This window comes from Myotis daubentonii, chromosome 8 (assembly GCF_963259705.1).
Source record: "Myotis daubentonii chromosome 8, mMyoDau2.1, whole genome shotgun sequence".
NCBI classification, from domain to species: domain Eukaryota; kingdom Metazoa; phylum Chordata; class Mammalia; order Chiroptera; family Vespertilionidae; genus Myotis; species Myotis daubentonii.
This window is the reverse complement of record NC_081847.1, coordinates 88,356,220-88,383,002: the sequence shown is the minus strand read 5'-3', so window position 1 is coordinate 88,383,002 and position 26,783 is coordinate 88,356,220. Positions and strand designations below refer to the sequence as shown.

The 26,783-nt window shown below is 46.6% G+C and overlaps 1 protein-coding gene across 1 annotated transcript in view; it reads left to right on the top strand.

The window, feature by feature from the left end:
• Nucleotides 1–7,673, top strand: part of MBD2 (methyl-CpG binding domain protein 2) — a 51,643-nt gene extending 43,970 nt beyond the window's left edge. The window contains exons 4-7 of the mRNA XM_059707335.1: nucleotides 257–347; nucleotides 1,671–1,848; nucleotides 5,885–6,007; nucleotides 7,222–7,673. Coding sequence (XP_059563318.1) covers nucleotides 257–347; nucleotides 1,671–1,848; nucleotides 5,885–6,007; nucleotides 7,222–7,225 — 396 coding nt within the window. The 3' untranslated portion in view covers nucleotides 7,226–7,673. The remainder of the gene's footprint in view (nucleotides 1–256; nucleotides 348–1,670; nucleotides 1,849–5,884; nucleotides 6,008–7,221) is intronic.
• The last annotated feature ends 19,110 nt before the right edge of the window (nucleotides 7,674–26,783 follow it).

Genomic DNA, 26,783 nt, shown 5'->3' with positions numbered 1-26,783 from the left:
ATAATGTAACAATCTAGAGTACTGTAACAGGTTACATAAAGTAATAAAAACAACTTTTTTTGAGTAATATCATTTGAAAGAATTGTGATGCGTTGAAGTAATTTCTGTTTGGAGTACCATGTAGCTTTTTGTAAAGAAAAATATGGGGAAATTAGGAAACGATTGAAATGATTTCATTTTCATTATTCAATAGCATCGATGCGCTACTTTCTTGTTCCGAGACTGTGTCCATTAATAGTGATATTTTGCTTTACAGCTTTTCTGGGAGAAGAGGCTACAAGGACTTAGTGCATCGGATGTAACAGAACAAATTATAAAAACCATGGAGCTGCCTAAAGGTCTTCAAGGTATTACCTCAGCTCAGTTGAGCGGTGCCCACTGTGTGCTGGGCTCTGCGGAAGCTGTGGAGTCAGGATGGAGGGGGTGGTGTGCCTTGCTGGGTGAGGGCCCTCTTGCATAAACCCAGGGGGAAATGTACATGAAACGCTTGTATTTTGCAAGGATGCTTTAGGGCAGCGCATTACCTAAAATTATTTTTCTGTGTAAAAATGTTGGTTAGGTTTCTCATATAAATGAACTCATGTGCTGCTTCTGGAACCAAATGCACTGAGTGTCAGACTTTCCCAGGCTTCCTGCTCAGACTCAGAGCAGCATCTGGCCCCCCCACCCTGCCCCCCCAGCACCTGGTCTTTCTTTCTGTTACGGAAGGAAGAGCCAGCAGCTCTCCCCCTGCCTCTCCCTCCACAAACTGCTGCTGCACGCACAGCGGTGGAACCCCTGCACCTCAGTCCTGCAGCAGCAGCACGTGGGGTGGGGGTGGAGGGCTCAGCTGCTAGGTGCCTGCCCTGTCATGTTGATTCCAACTTCCAGAGAAGCATCCTTTTCTAAGCAGGAGAACTTCAGCTCCTAAATCTTCATGTAATGTAGATTGCTTAAAAAATCCTCATCATCCGTTGGTTAGAATGTTGTCTCATTCCTCTCTGCTCTTGGGAATTGTTGCTTTAACAAGTTTATGACTAAGCAATGCATTTGAAGGTGGCCCTAGGGGCCAGTCTCCCAAAAGTAGTCAAGGTGTGCAGTTATTAGGTAAATCTGTGAACTTGGATATTTTGTTCGGTATTTTGAAAAAAACCGTTAAAGCTGTAGGCACAGCATGCTTGCATTGGCGTCTCCTTTGAAGTCTTCAAACAAGGAAGATAAGTGTCGAGATATTGCTGGAAATTAATGTTAAAAGCTATAAGAGAAAGCTATTCCAGGAATAATTTAGGAAAATATTAAGGGGGATACTTGAGTATAATATGACTTCAGAAGGGACTTAGATCATTAAAATAATTGACCTTGCTTGAGTAAATGTAGCCAACTTCTAAAAAGTGGAGAAAAATTTTTGGGAAATATATTTTAAAATTATGTTAAAGTTTTATTGAATTGCTCGGCTATTTTGTTACTGTTTCTTTAATGTTAATTCATTGGTGTATAATAACTATTAAATAGATATTATCTAATCCTTTGCTGCTTTGGCTTATATCAGTTTAATATATGACCTCCCCCCGCCCCCCAAAAAAATATATATGATCCCAAATGAATATAAAAATAGTGGTTGTTTTAGGTAACATAGGTTTGTCAAACACATTTAGAAATTTCCCTTAACAAGTCCATTTTTCTGATTGCAGGAGTTGGTCCAGGTAGTAACGACGAGACCCTTTTATCTGCTGTTGCCAGTGCTTTGCACACAAGCTCTGCTCCAATCACAGGGCAAGTCTCCCCTGCTGTGGAAAAGAACCCCGCTGTTTGGCTCAACACATCTCAACCCCTCTGCAAAGCTTTCATTGTCACAGACGAAGACATTAGGTAAGGCAGTTTCACTTAACTTCAAAACCTTGTTTTTTACATCTGGTAAGTGATGAATCAATCAGAAAGTTACGCATGTATATTTATAGAGCTTTTGTGAAGCCAATGGGAGGTGATGTAGGACATTTGAAACGCGTGAAAAAAGTAGAAGTGTGTGGATAAGGGTATCATTGCAATCATGTCCAAAGGACAGGTCAGTTGCCCTCTACTCATCCTTTTTGTAGTGTCTTTTGTAGTCTGGCTCTTCCTTTCACTTGGTTATGCCTTTTGTGATTGCTTCCTGCATTGTTTTGTCTGCAAAGCGGTTTCTCTTCAAAGCAGATGATAGCCATGCTCAGTTGTGTTTTCAAAGTTAATTTACTTATCTTGATTATGTTTACTTCAATTTAGAGATTTATTATCTCTAGTTCAGCTTGTTTTAAGGAAAGATTTAAGGTGGCTCCAAAGAGAGAGAGGGAGACAGAGACACACACACATACACTCACTCACTCAAAAGCAGGGGTCCTCAAACTTTTTAAACAGGGGCCCAGTTCACTGTCCCTCAGACCATTGCAGGGCCGGACTATAGTTTAAAAAAACCTATGAACAAATTTCTATGCACGCTGCACATATCTTATTTTGAAGTAAAAAAACAAAATGGGAACAAATACAATATTTGTATTTGCATGTGGCCCGTGGGCCGTAGTTTGAGGACCCCTGCTCAAAAGTCTAATGAGAAACAAATGTGGAAGGTGACACACAGGGTAAACCAATAGAACAGAGGGTACAAGCTGCATCTGTTAACATCTTTTACTTTTTCTGAGGCTGGACCGGGACTCGGGTTTCTAGCAGTTCATAGGGAAAGGAAAGCATACAGCTTCAGCTGATAATGCCCAGGAAGTATAAGCAAACGGTTGTTCAGGAGAAGCAAAATATTCCAGCTATGAAGACCTCACAGACATTCTGATGAGGGACTTGTGAGCTTTGTTCCTATTACTTATATGAGAGTGTGGTAAATAGGGCAGTGGGAGTGCCTCCCTGTTTCCCTCTTCTGGGTGTCAATGAGAAGCTTTACTGGGTAGTATTTCTAGACAAAACCAGCAGATGGCACTTTTGAATCGTGTAATTTACAAATACGTTTTACACTTGTATTTTTTTTCTAAATCCATGAAAGTTGTCATGAGAGTGTTTTTTAAATAATGAGTCTAGCCAGGTCTATAATTGGGTTTACACCTTTCTGGGTTTACAACGCTGTAGAGCGGTTCAGAGTTGCATCACTCAGATGCCTTGCTCACATAGACTTGATGATGTGTTGTTTTTTAAGGAAAACAAAATGTAACATCAAGGAGAGGCATCAACTTGCTTTTTGGGTTATTCTTACCCTTAAGGAAGGGAATTAGTCAGGAGACAAGTTGTTTTCTGACTTGGAATGAGTAATCGGCAGGATTTCAGCAGGTCGTTATGGGTGTTGACTGAGGCAGCCTGAGCAATCCTCTGGGAATGCTGATGGCTTCAACACCAGATCTTTTGATAGTGAAGGAAAGATCTCAGAGCCAGATCAGGATGATTGCCTTCTAAGGCAGACTTGTCTGACAAATTGCCCATTTGATTTAATTGTCATAACAAAGATTATTAAACAAACGTTTCTTGTTGAATTAGTACAGATTCAAAATAAATTACCGCAAATGTAATTGTTGCCCTTTCTCCAATAGTGTAGCCAATATTCTGTTTATATCTTCAATTAGAGATCTCAACATTAAGTATATACTTTTTCAGCATCCTTGATAATATTTTCATCCATAGGTATATTTGTTTTCTAATACCAAATAACAAATAATAAACTTAGCAGCTTAAAACAATGCCCGTTTATAGCTCACGTCCGGAATCTGAGCCAGGCACGGCTGGATTCGCTGCCCGGGTCTCACAAGGCTGCAATCTAAGTGTCTGCTGGACTGCATTTCCTTCGGGAGCTTTGAGTCCCCTTTCAAGCACCCATGGTTGTTTCAGAATTCATTTCCTTGTAGTTGTAGGACTGAGTTCCTGTCCTCTTGTATACTTGGGGTGGGGCGGGGGGGTTCTCAGCAGTTAGAGGCTGATGGCAGCTCCGTGTCCCTGGGTCCCTCCGTGTTCCCTCCACCTTCTTTCAGGAAGGGCCAGCACCTTTCAGGGCTCTTCTTACTAGGTCTGACCCTTTACCATAATCTCTTTTGGTTAATTCAAGGTCAGTTGATGAGTAAAATAATCGGTGGTTTATCCCATCATATTCACAAGGTCTGCTTGTTCTTAAGGGGAGGGAATTAGACAAGGATGGGATGGGGACAGCTTGGGGACTGTGTTAGAATTCTCCCTACCCCAGTGGGCAAATGCTTTAACTTCAGCTTTCGTAAGTGTGGGACGTAATTCTCAAGGCAAATATGAGAGTCTAAGATATACTACTCCAGCCAAGAGCACCATTCACTCCATTTTCTTTGTCTTTCTAATGGGATTACTCTGGGGCGGCCGAGCACATTCCCATCCTCTATTATTAGGAGTGAGAGGCTGCCAGTGACGTCCCTGTGTCATTTGTCATAGACCTCGAGCCACTGAGCCCGAGGCAGGACTGACTCTATAAGAAAGAAACACTGTGTTCCTCTTGACGGCTGCCCTACATGAAAATCTGACAGGCTGTGCAGCTCCGACTGACTCAGCCACAGCCTCCCTTTCTTTGAAAATTCATTTAGAAAGTAGAGGTCTATACCTTTTAACGCTTTGTGCTGTTTTCAGAGTTAAAGAGAGATGACATAAGGTTTTTGTGGCTGCACAGTATCTGTTAACTTCGCCACCTTGAGGGAGTCTCATGAGATAAGGAGGCGTGTGGGCTGGAATAGGTAAATGTCACTTTCCAACTGGCTGAGCACCCAAGGATGAATATCAGGGAGTCTCAGGGCGTCTTCCGGAAACTTCCCAGGGGTGGGCAGTGCTGCATTTGTCTTCCTCCATTACTGATGAGGAGCCTCCTTTTTCTGTTCTTGTCCTTTTCCTTTCCTGTCCTGTCCTGTCCTTGAGCCTCAGTACTCCTTGTCACACCTCTTGGCACTGGGCTTCTCCTCTCCCTCAACATCTGTCCTCGCCAGCTTTCCTGGTCTCAGGAGGCGGCAGGTTCTGCTTTCTAATCAGGGCTCACCCTCCCACCTGGGCCTTTGCCTCTCTCTCCCTTGTTTTTTTCTAACACTTTAATGTACTGTTTTCTCCCTCCTCCTGTGTTTCTTCAGCCTTGCCGCCCCACGTGACCTGCATGTGACACTGCGTTGCTTGCTTGAATTGTTTGAGGAATCCCTCTCTTGCCTGTCAGGAAGCTACTCTCCATTTTTTTCTGCTCTTTTGAGATAAAATGCATTCAGTAGCCTTCTTCCGGTGCTTTGTTTTTCATCTCATGGCTCAGAGCCTTCCCCCCCTATTTTTATGGTTTGCGTTACTAACTCACTTTGGAGGCTGCAGTCGCCAAGGCACAGAGGCTTGAGGCATGTTCCAGTAGACCCACTCAGCTTGTCGCTGTTGAAGGAGCTTTTCATTTCTGTCCTTGGTGGAGAGAGCGTGTGGCCATGGTTCCTTCCTGATGGCCTGTTGCCAGCAGGCTTGGGCGCCCAGGGGGCAGCTGCCCTGGCCTCCTCACGGCCACAGTGCCACGCCGAATGCAGCTTACCCTGCCCCCCCCCCCGCCCTTTCAATTTCTCAGCGCTTCATCAAACAAGTGTCTTTTTATTCTGTGTTTTCCATGTTACTTCCTATTCTATCCCTGCTTCCGAGATATTTCTAATTACCCTTTATAGGAATAACCCCGAATCTTCACGTAGTTGACTTTCTGAAGTGGAAGAAAAGGCCACAGAAACAGGACACCCCCCCCCCCCCCCCCAGAGCTCTCTGGAGGTGAGGGCCGCCGGCTCACCGCCCGGGCGGGGTGGTTTTGTGACGATAGAAGCAGCGTCTGCAGTGTTTTCCCAGGAACATTCATGATAGCAGCTCCCTATTCCCATTGCTTGCCCACTGACACATGCTTTCTGATTCTGTTGTTTGAAAGGAAACAGGAAGAGCGAGTACAACAAGTGCGGAAGAAATTGGAGGAAGCCCTGATGGCCGACATCTTGTCTCGAGCTGCTGACACCGAGGAGATGGACATTGAAATGGACAGTGGAGATGAGGCGTAAGAATGTGGGCAGGTGGACTCACACCTGAGAGGGAGGCTTGGCCTTGGGATGGTCTCTTGCTTTCCTTCCGTCGCCCGCCTCACGGGAATGAAAAGGCTCCACCTTGGCCTGGGTTGTGCTCTTGTGGGCCCCTTCCTGGGGTTAAGGACCACGTCAGTACTCGCAGCCTTTCGTTCTCATTGTGTGGGGCAGGCCCAGCCCTGCAGCGCTTGCCAGGGACCTCGCCTCCTTCCTTAATGAAGGGAGAAGCCTGCACGGTCCCTTAGAGACTCTGCCAGGGAGGGAGACATGGCCACAGGAGGTGGAGGTAGCTGTCATCGCCACACATAGCTTTCTGGGGTCACTGTCTCCCCTGTAAAATTATGGCTGCAAAGTAGGCAAAATCCCGCCCTTTTTCTAGATTGTTTAGCGTAGGTTCGATGCAGGGAGAACGAGGACATTTCAAATTATAAATAACTTCCCTTTAAAAGTACAGATTTTGATCCTATCCTCATCTCACATAGCAGTTTCATGGACTTTGTTCCATTGGGTATATGTTCTCTTTAAATGATTACAGTCAGGTCTCAGCGTGCTTCTCTGCTTGCTTCCCCAACGTCTCTCCTGCTTCATTCCGCAGGCCTTGGCTTACTTTCCACCACTCGTAGCTGATTATTGATTTGTGTCCTTTGAAGCCAGCACTGAGGAGGGGGGAGTAAGAGAGGGTCGGGAGGGAAGGAACGAGCGGAGTGAGTCCCAGAGTTGTGGCCCTGAAATTGGCTTTGAACCCTTCAGTCTGGGGATGTGCACCTCGTCCTGCCGTCACCCTTGTTCAGTGCCAGGTCCTGGGGACACAGTGAGGGACGCAGGCGCACAGTTCCTATGCTCACAGAGCCTACAGTGCAGCCATCTTACATGAACGCTCACATAAGATGCGATTACCAGCTGTGTTATGTGCTGTCAGAGGAAAAACAAAGGTCCTGTGAGAGCTGATGGCGGGGGCCTAACGCAATGTGAGGGTCACAGGCCTCCCTGAGGAAGTGACATTTCTTTGAGCCTGAAAGATGAGGGGATGTGTTGAGCACTTTTTATGTATGACACATTACAACTAAATGCTAATCAAAGCTTTAAAAATGTGGTGCTCAGTGAAATTTAGCCTCTAATTACTCTCCTAAGTTTTGCTGACTGCACCTGCGAAATCATTGACTGACAAGTTTTTTGTTTTTCCTTACAGGTAACTTTGGCTGATGTTCCCCAAGAGCAAATTCCTAGAATTGAACCAAAACGTTTCCACTGGGTTTTGCCTGTAAGAAAACAAATGTACCCGAGCACACACAGCTGTTTAATAGCACTAACCAATGCATTTTAGATGTATTTTTGATGTATATATCTATTATTCAAAAAAATGATGTTTATTTTGAGTCCTAGGACTTAAAATTAGTCTTTTGTAATATCAAGCAGGATGAAGCTGAGCTTTGGATGCCAGGTGCAATCTACTGGAAATGTAGCACTTACGAGACCGATCTGTCTGCCCCAGTTTGAATATGAATGAGTACCAAATAAATTCCCAATGAAAGATTATTGTGACTTCACTGTATATAAGTAGATTTTTATACTTTATTGAAAGAGGACATCTGTACATTCTTCCATCATCACTGTAAAGACAAATAAATGATTATATTCACAGACCGATTGGGATTCTTTCTGTTACAGAACACACCCACCTGTCCTGGGCCTTCCCGGCTTCCGTTCAGCTGTGATCCCTGGGCCTTAGGTGTGAAACGGAGCTGGGAGGGAGGCGGGAACACATTTGCAACAGGCATCGTGAGGACTGTGTGTGCACCAGGATTCTCAAGCTTCATCCAGTGTGTGTCCTTTTCCCCCTTGCCTCTGACGAGTGCTTTTGTTTGTTCTGTGAAAATAACTTTCTTCCCTGGGACAGGAATCCGTACACAGTACCCTTCGGTGTTACGGGAAGCCCACGTGTGTTGTTGTTTGTAGATCGTTTTGCATGTTCCAGTGTCCACCAGCTGACTAAGGGAACGGTGCAGGTCAGACCCTCGGCCGAGAGAGGCAGCTTTGCTTCTAGGCAGGCTTGCTTCATGGGCCAGATTGCCATACTCTACCAGTCAATACCTGGCCTCCCGAGTACTAACAGTTTTTTCCCCCTTGTTCAGACTCATAAGTGTAACTTCATTGCCACTTAAATTCCTTGATATATTTAATTACTAAAATCGGCATTTGTTATTGAATTTTACAAATCAAAACAAGTTAGTCTGATGCTCGGGAAAGGAGGCCGTGGTTATAAGCAAACTTAAGCACATTTGGAGAAATAGAGCAAAAATAATGTACTCCTTAACTCGGAGTTCTTTTAAAATTAGACCCAGAAATGATGTGGTCAAGGATGTGACCACTTCCATTAAGTGTCACTTGTGCAGCTGTTGCCATGACCTGCAGCACCCTTCCGTTCCCGAGGAAGGGAAGGAAGAGAAAAAGTCAATAACACGTACTGGCTAGGCTTAGGCTGCTGTCTCTCTGGACCTTATGCCAAATTTCCTAAGAAGCTTGTCTTGGAATTCCTGATTTACATTCAGCGTTGATCCCTGGGCTGCCGGCACCAAGGTCCTGGAGCAGCCCTGTTGGTGGATGAGCAGGGGCACATGCAAACGCTGGGGAGACTTGGCAGAGGGGCTGCCCTGGCCGACACTCCCCATGGGGTGTCAGTATGATGTTCATGTTGATTTCCTTTTGAGAACTGGTCGGACTACTTAGAATGACGCCCAAAGGCTTTTCTTAGCCTCTCCCAAGTCCATGGTTCTTAATTGCGATCAAGTTTGGGTACTTTGATCTTGGTGAACGTATGTTCTTTTTACAGAGCAATCCAACCAAGGTATACGTGTTTTCATAAACAGCTTTTGTAAAAGCAACACCGCAATGTGCACATGTACAAAACTTTTTCGTTCTTCTAGACTTTGCTCAGGTGGAGAGCAGGTGTGAAAGCCATTGCATGGTGTCCAGCTGGGGACCAGATCATAAGTCCAGGTGTTCCCAGGATCCTCACAGGATGACACAACCAAAATCAAACTCCTTGTCTCATCCTCACAACTGTCACCGTCTTGCATTCCGTAACCCACGTAAAGGCAGATCATCTGGTCCAGTTGCCAAGGCAGAGCCCAGAAAGGATCCAGGTGCCACTCCTCCCCTTGCCTCCAGCATCCCATCATCCTGTTAGAACTGATAACCAACCGCACTTCTCACGTTTGCATCTCGTCTCCATCCCTGCGGCCCCTGCCTTCATGCAACCTTGCCTCTCCTCTGGGCTTTCAGTGCATTCCTTTAAAAAACTTTTTTATTTTTATATTTTACCTGTCCCCCTTCCCTCCCCACCCTTCCTTTTTCTCCTCCATAGAGCCATCAGAAATGGTCCTTAAAGCAAATGTGACGATATCATTTCCCATCTTAAAATCCCTCACTTAGCTGTATTTATAGTTTAGAATAATTTTTCAGAGTGAGCACTTCGAAGTGAGGAGAACCTGTGTTTGAACCCTGGTTTGCCATGTGTGTGACTTGTCAGGTTACTTAATCTTGAGCATGTTCCTCGTCGGTGACACAGGAATAATACTACCTACCTCAGTCGTGGTGAGGGCTGCATGGGATCCTGTTTAGTGGGTGTTGGGCACAGTGCCTGGTGCACAGTGAGTACTGCCGTGCGAACACATTAGTGTGGTCCCTCAGGTGTCACTTCCGAGACAACGCTTATCCTCTCAACACCCCAACCCCCGCAATCCTTACTTTCTGCCTCAGCACTCCATTTATGTCCTTCGATGAGATTGTCTAAATCTGGGTTTGGTTTATTTGGTGGCTTCCTGCCTGTCTCTCTGCTAGAATGTAAGCTCCACAGAGCAAGGCTGCGCCTGTCCTGTCCCTGTTCTAACCCCAGCCGTAGCCTGGCCTGGCGCACAGTAGGCACTCCCTCGATGGCCTTTGTTGAATAGATGGAAGACTGATCAACAGGCTCTTCATGATCTGACCCCTGCCCACTTGCCTCACTCCTCCTGCACCTTTGGCTCAAGAAAAACTGCAGGACCTGCTCCTTCCAAGTGCCCCTTGGGCCTCTGTGTCTTGGCACCTGTCATTCTGTCTGCCCGCCTGTCTACATGGCAAATTCCCGACCATTGGTCCCGTCTCAGCTCAGTGGCTACCTCCTCTGTGAAGCTGTCCCTGATTTCTCCGGGCAGGTGATCTTTTTCCCTCTTTCAAGTTCCCACTGCACTTTGTAAATACCTCCAGGGAAGCACTTTACTGTATTGTATTATACATTTTTTTGCATGTCTGCTCCTACTTGGAGATTGTAAGCACCGTGACAGCAGAGATCGCATCTTTTCATCCTAATGTCCCTAGAACCTAGCACAGTGCCTGGCACATAACAGTTGGTCAGTAAATACTTGTTGATTGGGTTTGTGATTGAACAAAGAGGCTTGCAGTTGGAAAAATGTTGCAAGGTGTGCGTGCCCTCAAGGAAAGGAGTGCCCGTGGTGGCTTCGTTTGTTCTCGAGAGGAGACCTAAGAAGCATTATGTACTTCCTTTGAATATAACATTACTTGTTTTGAATTCTAAAAATAAGTTGACTAATATAGATCTTCATAAATGATTACAAAAGATTAAAAAGCTTTGTGACCTCTCAAATGCTACAAAGTCCAAAATAAATATTTGCACTATTAGTATTTCCATAGTAAATGCTATGCGAAAATGTACAGCAATAAATTTTGAAGCTTTAAAAACGTTTGTGTAAGTCATCTTCAGTGACTTAACCCGGAAAGGACATCTCTGGCCTGGGTTTCCCAGACACGAGGGGACCCAGACGGGGACGTAGGGTCCCAAAGCTCTCGGGGCTTCTCCAGTGACGCTGCTTCGGTGGGCTACTGCGATGCTTGCTCAGCCCTTCTGGGGCCATGGCTAGTGAACAGAAGGCCCGAAGCTTCTCCGTGGATCAGGGGCAGGCCACACCAGGCCCCGTGAGGCCATCCCTCCCTCACCCTGCCGCCTTCACTTCCGGGATGCAGATGTGTCGCCTAGACAACGTACATTTGAATGGCCTCTGCCAGGTCCACAGGTGGGCATGTACATAGGGCACTTACAGCAGGGTTAGCCGGGAATGGCTGAGGAGTTGGGAACTGGAGCAGCGGGCTGTCAGTCTGGACTCCTCAAAGGGCCTGGGGTGGGCTTTAAAACTGGAAGTTACACACTGATTTTTCTGGAGGGGCGCATGTACTAATAAGTTGCTTTGTGAATTATTTGGCTTTTGTTTTTATGGCTGGAGGACAAAGGTGTTTATTTCCTGTCCTTTACAAAGCGTTTTGTAATTTGCAGAGCACCTTCACCTCCATCAATGTCATGTTTGAGTTTTAATCTATGAATAGGCCATGTAATAGGCACATGTTATCACTCCCATTTAAGGGTTGAGGGCTCTAAGAAGCAGGCAGGCTAACTGACCGCTCCAGCTGAGGAAGAGAGAGGGATTTGAATGGAGAGGCCTTCTGCTTCTAGAACATGCAACTTTCCAAACCTCTTCCCCACTCAGGCCTCACGCTGCCCTTCTGTGACAGAACAGCACAGCTTGGTTTGTAACGTGCAGTGTGACTGTGGCTTATATAGGGCAGAGTGATTCTTTATCGGAAACCTGGTTCTTTTTTGTGTGAATAGTCAAAGCTTTTGCAGGGGCCTCTTCTGCTGAGAACTCGTCACTAGGGTTGCTCATCTTTTATTAGAGGTGGGACAGGTGCAGCTTCCTAGCCTCACAATGCTAGGAGTTATTTTTATCTAAGGGGGGGTTAGCATTTTTCTTCCTACTGTAGGACTTGCCGTTTTTCCATCTCTCTCCATTTTCCTCTTTCCCATTTCTTCGTTTAACCATTCATGAACCCGACCCGGTGAGAAGTCAGGCAGCGAGATGCCACTGGACCCAGACCCTGGGGAAAAGCTTCAAAGTGGGGTGCGTGCATCTAGGGCATGTGTGTGAGCATTCACTGGGGGGGGGGGGGGATATTTGACCTTTTAATGTTTGTTTTCACCTTGTCCTTGACAGATTTTAATTTTTGAGTGTTTTATTAAGCACGTAATACATTAGGAGAGCAGCCCATGTATATAATTACTAGAGGCCCGATGCACGAAATTCATGCAAGGGGCTCGGCCCTCGCAGCCCCGACTTCGTCTGGAAGGTTGTTCGGCTGTCCGGTCTAATTAGCATATTATGCTTTTATTCTAGATAAGTATCCATAGATTTGGGACACATGCTTCTGTGTTTGAAAGGGCTAATTACTTAAATAGTTTTGAGACCACTACTCCAGGGCAGGACTCCCCATCTGAGGTGCATGGACCTCTGAGGTCAACTTGCCATCGTTGGCCAAGTTTTGCTACGATGTGCCCTGCTCTGGGGGTGGTCACGTCCATGGCTTCCGTACAGTTCTTAAACGGGGAAAATACATCACAGTGGTACATGGCAACATCCTTCATAAATGGAAGCAACCCCTTTCCTTAAAACAACAACACTGGTGATTTCTTTGGGGATTGGAACCTGCTCTTGGGGGAGCTATCCTGAATTTTGCTGAGTGGACAGATACTGCTCCTACAGAGAGAGAGCCGAAGCAAGAGCTGTGTGTGCTGGGGAGGCCATGGCCAGCTGTCCCAGTGGCTTGCTGATCACAGCATGATTTACACTAAAGGGCCTTGTCCCCAACAACAACCAGTTGTGTGCAAATAGAAACTTAAGGGAAAGAAGGCAAACAGCAACACGGCAGAATGTGCTCTTTATGATAGGAGTGGATGCCTTCTCATAAAACCTTCCTTCCTCTGTCCCTCCTCTGTCTTCCCCAGAATGCAGCGTCACTCAGATAAGGTTATACATGAGAAAACCCCAACCTTGGTGCTATGCCTAATACTCTTTAAAACGATGATTGTGGTTTATCAGAGGCCGCTGTGAGGAGAGTGAGTTAGTCACGTAACACTGAAAGCACGCAACCCCGGGGTCAAACGCAGCATTACTGTCTGATCTCTGCTTCATGTGTCTGACCCCAGGCGAAGATCTCTGTTTTTAAGAGCTCATTTGATTAGATCAAATAATCTAATATAGAGAAGCCAGGATACACTTTCTTTAAAAAAAAAAAAATTATTGATTTTTTACAGAGAGGAAGGGAGAGGGATAGAGAGTTAGAAACATCAATGAGAGAGAAACATCGTTCAGCTGCCTCCTGCACACCCCCTACTGGGGATGTGCCCTCAATCAAGGTACATGCCCTTGACCGGAATCGAACCTGGGACCCTTCAGTCCACAGGCCGATGCTCTATCCCAGCCGTGGGCAAACTACGGCCCGCGGGCCGGATCCGGCCCGTTTGAAATGAATAAAACTAAAAAAAAAAAAAAAAGACCGTACCCTTTTATGTAATGATGTTTACTTTGAATTTATATTAGTTCACACAAACACTCCATCCATGCTTTTGTTCCGGCCCTCCGGTCCAGTTTAAGAACCCATTGTGGCCCTCGAGTCAAAAAGTTTGCCCACCCCTGCTCTATCCACTGAGCCAAACCGGTTAGGGCTAGGATACGCTTTCTATTCTATGGTTCACAACTCTACCTGCATCTGCACAGTCCTTTTTGCTGTGTTACCCCAACTGTGTTTCCAGTTTCTAGGAATTACCGTATGGGCATTATTTTATTGTTACTGATTTCAGAGAAGAAGGAGCGGGAGAGAGAAATAGAAACATCCATGATGAGAGAGAATCACTGATTGGCTGCCTCCTGCACGCCCCACTTTGGGGATCGAGCCCACACCCCGGGCATGTGCCCTTGACCAGAATCAAACCTGGGACTCTTCAGTCCACAGGCCGACGCTCTATCTACTGAGCCAAACCAGCTAGGGCTTTGAGGGGCAATTCTGTTTGCTACAGATTACAGAAAAATCAGTCTCAAATGGTTTAAGAAATGAGGAAGGTTACAGTAAATGCATATGCAAGGCAAGCCCAGGGGAGGACAGATTCCCCGCGGACCCTCAGGGACCGGCCTGCTTCCGTGCAGTCCTCTGGCCCCCCTCCCGCTATTCCCTCCATTCTCTCCTCAGCAGCAAGACGGTTCCAGGGCACATGTCAGGACGTGACAGTGGTCAGAGGGAAAGGATAGACTGTTTCTTCCTTTGCCTGCTCTTTACAACCCCGCCCCCCAAACATTTTCCCTCACACCTCATTGGCTAGAATTGGTACCATGGCTATTCCTAAAGTACTGGCTAAGAAGGGGGGTTGGGATTACACCAAATGGCTTATATTAATCATATGGAAGTGATATGACTGTTGGGAGTCAACCACAATACCTGCTTCAAACTGCTAACTAGTCTTTTGTGTAATAGGTCCCCCCCCCCCTGTTGGCCCCCTGGCTTGGGGCTGTCATTTTTACTGGTTTCTCTGTAGAGTTAGGTTCTTTTTCTCACAATCAGTTCAAGTCCTAGATTTTCTTTAAGCCCAAGAGCATTACATTTCTTTTCTGTCTAGTGCTTCCCTCCCTCCAATCTATCCCTTTCAGTAGCATGACTCTACCTGGCACATTGTATATGACTCCATATCGCCTCTTCCTCAAATTTCTCATCTTTTTTTTTTTATGGTAGGTTTTGTTTTTATTTAATTTATTTATTTAAATTCTTTATTGTTTAAAGTATTACATAAGTCTCCTTTTTCTCCCTTTGACCTCTCCCCAGCTACTCCCACCCCCAGCACATGCCCTCATCCGCCCCCCCCCCCGCCCACTGTCTGTGTCCATGGTTATGCTCATATGCATGCATACAAGTCCTCTTACCACCCCCCCAACCCTCGCCACCTTCCCTCTTAAATTGGACAGTCTGTTCGATGCTTCTATGTCTCTGGCTCTGTGTTTGTTCATCATTTTATATTGTTCATTATATTCCACAAATGAGTGAGATCATGTGATATTTATCTTATTCCGACTAGCTTATTTCACTTAGCATAATGCTCTCCAGTTCCATCCATGCTGTTGCAAATGGTAAGAGTTCCTTCCTTTTTACAGCAGCATAGTATTCCATTGTGTAGATGTACCACAGTTTTCTAATCCACTCATCTGCTGATGGGCACTTAGGCTGTTTCCAGATCTTAGCTATTGGTAAATTGTGCTGCTATGAACATAGGGGTGGATATATCCTTTCTGATTGGTGTTTCTGATTTCTTGGGATATATTCCCAGAAGTAGGATTACTGGGCCAAATGCAAGTTCCATTTTTAATTTTTTTTTAAAATATATTTTATTGATTTTTTACAGAGAGGAAGGGAGAGAGATAGAGAGTTAGAAACATCGATGGGAGAGAAACATCGATCAGCCGCCTCCTGCACATCTCCTACTGGGGATGTGCCTGCAACCCAGGTACATGCCCTTGACCGGAATCGAACCTGGGACCTTTCAGTCCGCAGGCCGATGCTCTATCCACTGAGCCAAACCGGTTTCGGCCATTTTTAATTTTTTGAGGAAACTCCATACTGTTCTTCACAGTGGCTGCACCAGTCTGCATTACCACTAGCAGTGCATGAGGGTTCCTTTTTCTCCACATCCTCTCCAGCACTTGTCGTTTGTTGATTTGTTGATGATAGCTATTCTGACAGGTGTGAGATGGTACCTCATTGTTGTTTTGATTTGCATTTCTTGGATGATTAGTGACTTGAGCATGTTTTCATATGTCTCTTGGCCTTCTGTATGTCCTCTTTTGAAAAGTATCTATTTAGATCCTTCGCCCATTTTTTGATTGGATTGTTTATCTTCCTTTTGTTAAGTTGTATGAGTTCCCTGTCTAATTTCTCATCCTAACTGGGTTATACGTTCCTCCAGGACATGATCAAGGACTTTTCAAAAGAGTCAATTTGGGGATGAGATTGTCAATTTAGTACGTGACATTAGCTGCAAAGTTTGAACGCACAGTCCTCTTCAAGACCACTTCTGACACTAACGGCAAGTTCAGGGGTTCCCCTGACCACCCTCAGCTATATGCATGACTATGGATGATTGCAGGGAAAGGAAGCAGACTAACATCAGCCAAAGGAAGAGCAGAGTCTGGGAGGGTTCCAAATGCGAAGGCTCCACTGTCCTCTCCCGTTGAGTGAGGACACGCTGCCCTCCCAGCATCAGCGTGTGATAATATGCATAGGGTGTTGCCAGCCAGGAAAGCTCACCTGAGCCTCCGTGTCCAGAGACTTTTGCTGGGGCTGCACTACGTAGGCATGACTGATGGGTTGATTGACTGATTGCCCATGTAGGTGAAGTGTCTCCGGGTTGACTGATACAGCTTGACCCAAAGCACCCACGTCAAGTCACATGGTTGTGACTGGCCCACCCTAAAATGTAGTGTGACCAGGCCCCACCCTAAAAGACACCTCTTAACTGTGGCATACATTACCTTCCAATAGCCAGTCTTCTCATTGGGCAAGGCCAAGTTCTTTCCTACATACTTTGCGATCATCATTTTAGTAGCAGATGCTAACTTGGTTATTACCAGGGTCTTCGGCAAAGCTCTGTTGATGACCCAATTCATATTTAGATATTCTAGAATGAAAATACTTAAAGAGCAATGAGCATTTGGTGCCATTCCATTAAAACTTTACTTTTCAATTCTACCCTGGCTAATCTTATTTGCACTCATTATACAAAATAAGCAAGAGAATCTCTCTGCTGCTCTTTCTTCACAAATTATCTAAGCTAATTAAGGCATAATTGCTTTATTTTTTTTCTTAATCTGCAGCAAATAAATGGTGTAAGAATAAACAACCAGGCCACAGGCTGAGGAATCTTGCAAACACTTTACCTCCTGGAAAGAAAAAGCAATGCTCCTCATTAAACTTTGGCAATAATACTTAATTATTGCAGCAATTACAGAGTCATAGGTCTTCGCTACCTTGAACTTAACATTTTAGACTTTTTTTTTAACCCGTTCTTTTATCCATGTCATATTAGAACTTTCTTGGTTAAAAGGGCTAGAACTACTCAGTGAGGCTGTAGGACAGAGAAAAGGTCCTGACACGTATTGTTTGCACAGTAGAGTCTTCATATCTGGGCAGGGGCGTCCTGAGGTTCCAGCACACGCAATGAAAAAAAAACATAGTCAAAATGTGGAGATATCTGAGCATTTTCTTTTGCCTTTCAAGTACATGCCACTCTCCAGGGTTGAGTGGGAGTGGATGGGCGGGAGGGTAGAGAAGTACTCCTGCATGCCTGAAGGATTAGATACCATTCTAAGTTTTTAGAAAAATGTTTATTTTAAAAATCATATTGAATGCAGACTTTTGCGATGCAGCCCTATGAGCGTTGACAGATGGATAGAGGCCCATGTCTACCACCATAATTGATACAGAAAACTTCTATCACCACCACCCTCCCCAATCCCCTTGTGCTAGCCCTTTGTAGTTAACCCCTTCCTTACCCTAAACCTTGCCAACACTCACCTGTTCTCCATCCCTATATTCTTTTCGCTTTTCCAGAATGTCACATGAATGGAGTCATGCAGTATATAACCTGTAAGTCTGGCTTCCTTCACTTAGCATAATGCATTTGAGAATAAGTCATGTATGTAAAGTTCTTTCTTTTATTGCTACGGGTGTTTGCTTAGCCATTGTTATTAATTTATCTGTTGAAGGACATTATTTCATTCTGTTTAATATCAAAACTTAATAAGCTTACATCTTAAGAGACTTGTTTATTGTTGAGAGAATCAAACAAAAGAGTAGCCTTATAGTCTATGCACAGTGAAGTCCAAATTCAATGTAAGTTCAAAGCACATCTGAAGCAATCGCTCTGTTTTTAATCCTTCTGTTTCTTGCTTCAAAGAGTTGCCTTCCTTCACCCTAATATTTTCTCAAGATTGTGCTGGATGTAATAATAAAAATACAGAATACTCTCCAAACCCAACACATGAGTGAGACATCATCTGTCCTCTGTCCTAACCCAGTGTCATATGGGATGCTGTTTGCTTGGTTACCATAATCTTTATGGGGCTGAAAAAAAATTAATGATATTCTTACAAAATCATAACTTGATCCTGACATTTATTTTAACATTTCCCTATCAAGTATTTGAGTGATCTTTTTCTTTTCTTAGGTAATTCCATTCTGAGTCATCAGAATTTCTTTGCCTATCCTAGTATTAAACAAATGTGGATAGGAGGGCTTTCTGGCCAAAATATCTGCCAGAAAGGGGTGAGACTGTTGAAGCTCTGTGGAGAGGCAGACGTACCAGACAGACCTTGGTGAGCAATAGTTCAGTGTGGAACTGATGTTACAGTAGCATCTTCCTCATTATAAGTTTCAATTTTAATTTCTTTCCTTTGATGGCAGACTCATTACTTTTATTTTTTATTTTAAAAAAATATATTTTTATTGATTTCAGAGAGGAAGGGAGAGGGAGACAGAGATAGAAACATCAATGATGAGAGAGAATCATTGATCAGCTGCCTCGTGCATGCCCCACACTGGGGATTGAGCCCGCAATCTGGGCATGTGCCCTGACTGGGAATTTAACCCTGACCTCCTGGTTCATAGGTCAACACTCAACCACTGAGCCATGCCAGCTGGGCTAGTTTCTTTGTTGCGTTGGGTGGTTTTGCTGACAGGTTGTGGTTAGCCCTAAAGAAAAAATGCTGATGTCTGTTTTCATCTCCCCTGGTGATATAAATTGGCAGGCTGGGCTAGTGAACACGGGAAAGAACTCTCAGTTTGACCCAGTGCTGTGCTTTTAGAAGATGCAACCACTTCTAAAGCTAAGTGTGGGCACACACATGGGAAAGAGAGAGGATAGGTGGGGAGTAAACCCAGAGTCACCCCCGTGACCACATTAAGGCGCCACATTAGAAACAGGAGAAGATCGCAGTGACTGGGCCTTCCTGGCACATCTTTCTGCTCGCGCAGAGGGAAGTGCCACGTTTCACACTCTTTCAGGATAACTGTGTCTCATGTTACAGTCCATTTTCATTTCCAGAGAATATAAAAATGAGCTGGAGAACTTCCAGAGGACAGCTCATGATATAGGAAATAATAATGCCAGACACAGGCAATTAGCTCATTTTAGACTCACACTAACCCACAACAGAGATAGCACTGTCCCCATTTTGTAGATGAGGAAACCGAGTCCTAGAGAACCTCCCACAAGGGCACCCAACTAGTGGGCATCAGAGCCAGGGCTTGACCTTGGGCAGCCTGGTGCCAGAGTCCACGCAGGACCCCACCGTCCCCTCTCCCTTCTGTCTGTGTGGATTAGGTTAGTATGTTCACAGAAAGAACAGCATGGCGGCCATGCCAATCCTAGAGAGGAACGGATCAGGTTAACATCCGGTAAAATACCCAGAACCGAGAGGAATAACATGACCTCTAACAAGGGCAAAGTGTGAAGCTTGAGGAGAGTAGGGAACTTGGGAATTAGAACAGAATGAGAAAGGTGAAAAAATATGACTTTGGACAGAAATACAGGGAGGATCAAAAGTAGGTTTACAGTTGTCAGTATGGAAAGTAATACAATCATCTATATATATAAAAGCCTAAGTGACCGTTAGGGTGGAATGACTGGGATGACTGGAATGACCGGTTGCTATGTCGCGCACTGAGCATGCAGGCAGGCGAGTGGTTAGGAGCGCGCAGGCAGGCAGGAGAACAGTTAGGAGTGAGCAGGCAGGTGGTTAGTGGTCCTGGATTGTTACAGGGATATCTGACTGCGGATATCCGACTGTAGGGATCTGGCCTAAACCGGCAGTTGGACATCCCCCGAAGGGTCCTGGATTGCAAGAGGGTGCAGGCCAGGCTGAGGGACCCCCCCCAACCACTAGGTGCACAAATTTTGTGCACTGGGCCTCTAGTTAATAAATAATACAAGAATAAACTGTGTTTCATGCACTCACAACTGTAAACCTACACTGAGTGGCCAGATTATTACGACTGGCCCGATTATTATGACCACCCCATCAGTACTTCATTGACACTTCCAAAAACACTGAATATTGAAAAATTCCTAAGCAAATACTCTCAAGGTTTTATTATTATTATTATTTGCATAACTAATTCACTTCATTGTACTGATGGGGTGGTCATAATAATCTGGCCGGTCATAATAATCTGGCCACTCAGTGCATTTTTACCCCGCCCTGAATATATAGTATACACACATATACAGGGAATGCTAAAGAAAAATGCAAAGAGCCCTGCTGGTGTGGTTCAGTGATTGAGTGTCGACCTATGAACCGAGTCACTGGATCAATTCCCTGTAGGGAGCGTGCAGGAAGCAGCTGATTGATGTTTCTCTCTCATCGTTGATGTTTCTATCTCTCTCCCTTCTTCTCTCTCTCAAAAATCAATAAACACATTTTTTTTAAAAAAGAAAAATACAGTCAATGGGGAAAAAAGGAGACACATATAATACTTAAAACAATAAAGAATTAAAAAGTATGTTCACAAGATAATGGATATAACTTGGGGTTTATTTTTAATTTTATAGTTCATTAGATTGTAAATAAATATGGTTTTATTTAAAAATAAAAAAAAATGCCAAGTAAAATCTTGTGTCAAAGTTGATAAAAATAAGGGCGATAGTCCCCTGTTGAAAGAAGGCACATTAGGATATTTGAGAAAATATTGCTGCTTCGGCATTTTGCAACCCCGCTGAGACGGCTGCTTTCTTTCTTTAACGCTTCACTCTCCTAGCCTTTGGTTGGCGAGGCAGCCTCATTACCTTCATTTTTACTGGCTGTCGAGATAGGTTCAGGCGGACCAAACCGAGGTAATGACCCAGCAGGGTAAATGGGAAACTTTCTGTACCCTTGGGAATAAGTCATCAATTTAATATGTTTCCCAAACACTACATTCTTTCTAAAAATAATATAAAAATGTATGCAAGCTAGTTTCAGAATTGTTTTTATTCAAGGAAGTGTGGGGTGAGGGCTGCCAGCTCATTCATCAATGTCCACGAACTGTTTCAAGTGAAACGTGCTCGGAGAAACAGGCCTGGCTGAGCGTCCAGAATAACCCGCAGGTGTCCTTACCGGCCTCTCTCAGCGCTCCGTCCCGGCTCCTCCCGAGAGCTGGGGTGGGACTCTCGCTCGGCCTCCATCGGGGGACCCGTTATCTGCTGGGGTGTCCTTCCTTCTTCCCCTCTCCTCTCCTCTCTCCTCCTCTGTTTTCTCTCTCATCAGTCAGTGCCACGGCACCTACAGTCGAGGATCTGGGTACAGCTTTCGACTCTACCACCGGCCCTTTGCACCCGCCGATCCAACCAACCGTGGATCGGAAAGAGTTTGTATTTTCCACCCGAGTTGGGGAATCTGCGGTTGCGAATGGGAGAATAGTGTTTTTGACCCGTGATTGATTGAATCTGTGAATTGAAAACCCCGGATACACAGGGCTCATCGTATTTATTGAGAAGACCTGCGTGCAAGTGGGTCTGTGCGGTTCAAACGTGTGCTGCTCAGGGGGCCAACTGCATACGTCGCCTTTTTTTTTTTTTTTTTGTAATTTGGGAAGATTTACATTCTCCCAGTTTGTCGGAAACTGTAGATGTGACGACGACGAAGCCTTCCAGTTCGGCAGCAGGGCTTGCTCTGTTGCTCTTTTGTCATTAAAAACACGCCTGGGGAAGGGGTGTATCTGAGGACAGGCCGTGGGACCCGCTGCGCCAGGAGTCCTTGGAGATGGAGGTGGGGGCTCCGCAGACTGAGGTGCCGGCTGGACTGTAAGGTGGGTCCCTCTGACAAGCGCTTACATATTTACGGGTTTCTTTTGCTCCGCTTCTCGGCCTCCGCTGTGAGTGACAGTTGCAGAGGGAAGCTGGAAAATTGTGAATAATTAGGCTGCTTTGTGGGTCCAGGAAGGAGACCCTAATGGGCAGAAGATGGTGTGCACGCTCCTCGTCTGCGAAAACTGTCCATCCAATTATTTCGGCGAAGTCACCCATCAAATCAGGTCGCCGCCCGGTCCATGACTAGATTTATCCGTAGCAAAGACAGCCCGAGACGCCAAACAGTGCCGGGGGCAGCATGGAAGGCATCGCCGCAATTTTCATGAGACGCGCAACGGGTTTAGTCACGGACATGGGCTGTTGAGTGACATTTTTTTTTAATGTGTGGTGTCAAGTCAGGTGTCTAGCTTAGAGATCCGGCCCCAGCCCCTCGTAGGTATTCATTTTTGAAAAGAAAACAAATTCCCTGTAGTGACGGGCGCAGGAGTCCTTCTCCCACAGTCCCCGGGCTAAAGAGACTCCCTGCGATCACATCGCTCAGGCTCAGCCTCCTAGCAGGTGCGTGCCCCCGAGAGGTGCGAGCTCCGTGGAGATGTTCGTGGTTTCTCTGCTGAGGAGAGGGGCTTGAGGGCAGCTGTCTTGGAGGGGAGGCCATTACAGCCCCACCTCTCACCTGCTCAGACCCAGGCACTCAGGGGAGGAGGAACTGGGTGCCACGCAGCTCCCCCCATTGACCCCCGTGACCTCTCCAGGGCAGTTGGCATGAAACGGGCCATTGGTTTAGTCACAGACATGTCTTGGGCACGAGACGTGCACTGACAACTTTTGCTTCATTCAGGTGGTTTTAACTGAGAGCACGTGGCTAATTGAAAAATTAAAAAAAATTAAAAAACAAAGAAAATAAAAACCTTTTAAATGGTCAGACAACAACAACAATAACCCACCATCATAACATCAAAGGACAAAAGGCAAACTGGGGGAACAAAGTCTTTACATGATGTTGAGAGAGTGGGCGAGCTATGGTGTTAGAGCGAGCGCTTCCAAAGGCCCTGGTATTTCCCCCCTCGTCCCTATTTGTGACACGCTGTGGATTCCCTGACCATCACTGCGGGTCATTGGCCTTTTAGGGCACATATCCTGCTCCTTTGGACTGACGGATGGGCTCTCTGCCCTTCCAGGGTTAACTCCTTAACTGCCACCTTGGAACTCACCCTCACAACTACCCAGGCCCTGCAGTCAGACAGGCGGACGGGAATCTCAGCTCCATAAGTTTCCTGCGCTTATTTCCCTTCCTTCCCCCGCTGCATGGGACACATCCCTGTGGGGCCTGGGAGCTAAAAAGCCAGATTTCTGTTCCCGGAGTGTGTCCCCGAGGTTTCCGGGAGAGCGAGACAGTGTCCCCTCACCCTGTGGCCACAGGCAGCCCACCTTTCCGGGAAGGGTTGGGGTTTCATCGCAACAGGACTCGGCCTCCTCTCCTGGCTGAGAACGAAGAAGGTGAGGAGAGTGACTAGAACAACCTGGCCATCGTAGGTCACACCTTCCCGCACCTCCCTGCAGCCCGCAGCCCGGGAGGTCTGGGCTGGCTGGTGGCCAGCCAGCGTCTCAGCTACCACAGGGGCAGGAAATCAGAGACGCACCTTCAAAATGCAAGCAGTTGTTTCCAATCTTCCCCACTAACACTGTGGCCAGTGGACCGGCGGGAGCTGGGGCAGGAGACACAAGCAGGGCAGATTCTGCTTCACGAAGGTGGTTTTAATGGTAGCACCTGGCAGCCAGATCCCGCTGCTTTGCTCATTCTCACACCCCTTTGGATGTTAAGAAAGCAAAGCAAGCTTATTCTTTTTCCCCCCCATTTATTTCTCCCCCCACCCGCCTCCCCGCACCCTGGGCCAAATGCCTAGCACCTTCTGAACGAAAGGGAGGACCTGCAGGGGTCAGTGTGGTATAAACAATGGCCAGGGCCCGGCTCTGAGCTGAACCCCGAGGTTTCAATGACAGCTCTCTCCCTGTTTCACTCTAATGAGGGCCCGATCCATTACCTCACGCTGAGACGGCTCCAGAAGCAATCCCCTAGGCGGCCATCTCCCGCTAATGCAACTTTAAACATTGGCCATCGAGGCGGCTGTCACTGGAGTTTAGGACTGGGCGGGTGGCGTGTTTCCCAGTCTGCGGCTGGTCACCGTTGCTGTTTGACCCTCGCAGGTTGTCCCTCCCACTGTCCTTTCAAAGCTTCATCCCGGGGTGGGCAGGGCTCTGCTGTCCTTTCACCTCATTTAACTCCCTTTTATTATTATTTTTTTCTTTTAGTGAAAGAGCCTTCCTCTTTCTCTCGCTCTGTATGTGTCCTTTTATATATAATATGTCCTTTTGGCCTTTGTCTTTCCAATTTGAAAAGTCCTTATGTTCTTTCCTTATGTTATCCAAGGAGAGTTAAACTGTCGGGCAAGGTGGGGTGATGGTGTGTGTGTGTGGGGGTGGGGTGGGGGCGGAGAATGACAAAAGGGCACAGCACACACGACAGTGGTAGGTCGGGATGGAGCGCGTCTTGAGATTCCTGGGCAGACGCTGTGTGACGAAGGACCCCGGGATTTCCCGTGGGCACAGTCTCTCCTCAGTGATGTCATTTCAGCTCCTCCCGCGTACTCCTCCATCCTCCTCTGGGTGCCCCTCCACACCACGGACACAGAGCTCAGTCAACTCACAAAAGGCCAATACCAGCGTCCTTTTCTCAGCCCATAATCCTCCATGGTTTCCCGGGGCACTTGCCCCTGCTGAATATTCCTTTCTGGAGTGCTTCCTGGCTGTTCTTTGGCATTTTGTGTCTTTGGGATGCTGTCCCCATGTCTAGCCTCCTCATCCTGCCCCTCTAGCAACCCTGGGAAGCATCCTGGCACCTGGCATCTTCCCCGGGGGCTCCAAGAAGGCATGGCCGACTGATCTGATGGGTGACACCTCCTCTCCACCTGTCTTATTGTGCCTCTTCTATCAACCTGTTTCCATTTGACATCATCCTTTGGATGATGTCATCCCTTCCACAGCTCCAGTACTCATAGGGAAAGAGTCACAGGTGAGAACTCAGGAGCCAAGTTTCAGATGCATGGTGGTAAGGGAATGATTAGAGAAGGGAGTGATTGGATATCTGAATGCAAAGCCCTGTTGAAACAGACTTACCTGGCCGGCGTGGCTTAGTGGTTGAGCATCAACCTATGAACCAGGAGGTCACAGTTCGGATTCCTGGTCAGGGCACATGCCCAAGGTGTGGGCTCAATCCCTAGTAGAGGGCATGCAGGAGGCAACTGATCAATGATTCTCTCTCATCACTGATGTTTCTATCTCTCCCTCTCTGAAATAAAAAAAAAAGAAAGAAAAAAAGAAATAGACTCACCAGATGTGAATCCCAGTGGTGGGAATGTGAAATACAATGAGAAGCCGACGGGTCCTTGCATGTTTGAGGTTCAGACCATGGAAGATCCTCCAGGGTTTATTCTCTGTGCAGCCTGGCTGCTCCATTTTTTTCAATATATTTTATTGATTTTTAATATATTTTATTGATTTCAGAGACGAAGGGAGAGGGAAGAGAGAGATAGAAACATCAATGATGAGAGAATCGTTGATTGGCTGCCTCCTGCATGCCCCCTACTGCGCAACCCAGGCATATGCCCTTGACTGGAGTGGAACCTGGGACCCTTCAGTCCGCAGGCTGAGGCTCTATCCACGGAGCCAAACCAGCTAGGGCCTGCTCTGTTCTTAACCACACTATCTAGTTTTGCCCAGCCTTCTGTTTCCTTCTTTCTTCTTCTTTTTCTTTCTTTTTAAAAAAATATATTTTATTGATTTTTTACAGAGAGGAAGGGAGAGGGCTAGAGAGTTAGAAACACCGATGAGAGAGAAACATCGATCAGCTGCCTCCTGCACATCTCCCACTGGGAATGTGCCCGCAACCAAGGTACATGCCCTTGGCCGGAATCGAACCCGGGACCCTTGAGTCCGCAGGCCGACGCTCTATCCACTGAGCCAAACCAGTTAGGGCTGTTTCCTTCTTTCTTGATCGTGTTCATTCACCAGAACCGCTGCTGTTTTATGTGGCCTGTTGGTGGGTCAGGACAGGCTGAGTTCCATTATGTTGTCCACAGGTCCCCGATAGTGGCCAAGGCTGTGCCATTGTCTTTATCAGGTCACTTCAGCTTGAGCTTAAAAAGACGCTTAGAGTAACAGTAAATGCGTCCCTCCCGGCTCTTCCCATCCCTCCAATTTCAGGGTCTCCAGCCGCCAGCCATTGCCAGGGGTCATCTCAGAGTACCTCGTGTTGCTCATGAATAGAAGCCTTTCAGCCACTGCAAGGCATCCTCGTGCCCTTTGTGGTTCCGGGGCTGATGCTGGCGAAGCTGCTCTTCCTCCCGACCTGGGAGTTTTGCTGTGTCAGCCCCAAAGGGCCCTCCCAGGGTGCCTTGTGCGGGAGCCCTGAGACTGCCGAAGCCATTGAGCTCTGGGCCCTTGGTGCGTTGGTGTGTGCTAGGCACATAGATTGGGGGGCAGGCTCTCCCCAGCTCTGTGTCACCCGCCTCCTGATTCCCAGTGGTTCCAAGGCTCCCCAGATCACCCTGAGAGTTGATGCTGCCCTTTTTATAAGTAGCTCTCAGCTTTCAAAGTCCCTGACAGGAGGCCGGAGCTCTTGGGGCCAGAGGGCAGTCTGAGCGAAGGATCCCAGCAGGACTCAAGGCTGTGATGGATCTCAGAGGGAAGGGGGTGGGGGGAAAGGATGGGGGGTGACGGGGCGGCGGAAAGAGATTCACCAACGACCTTCATGCATATCCCATAACCCATGGACACAGACAGTAGTGCGGTGAAGGTGGTGGTGGGGGGGCGGGAGCGGGGTGGAGGGGTCAATGCGGGAAAAAGGGGACATCTGTAATACTTCCCACAAGAAAGATTTTAACAAGGGATTTCTTCCCTTGGATTCTCGGACCCGGCCATGGGACCAAGTGTCTGGGTCTGTGGTCTTCCCTAGGGTCAGCCCTCACCCAGGGCTTCCCCGTGTC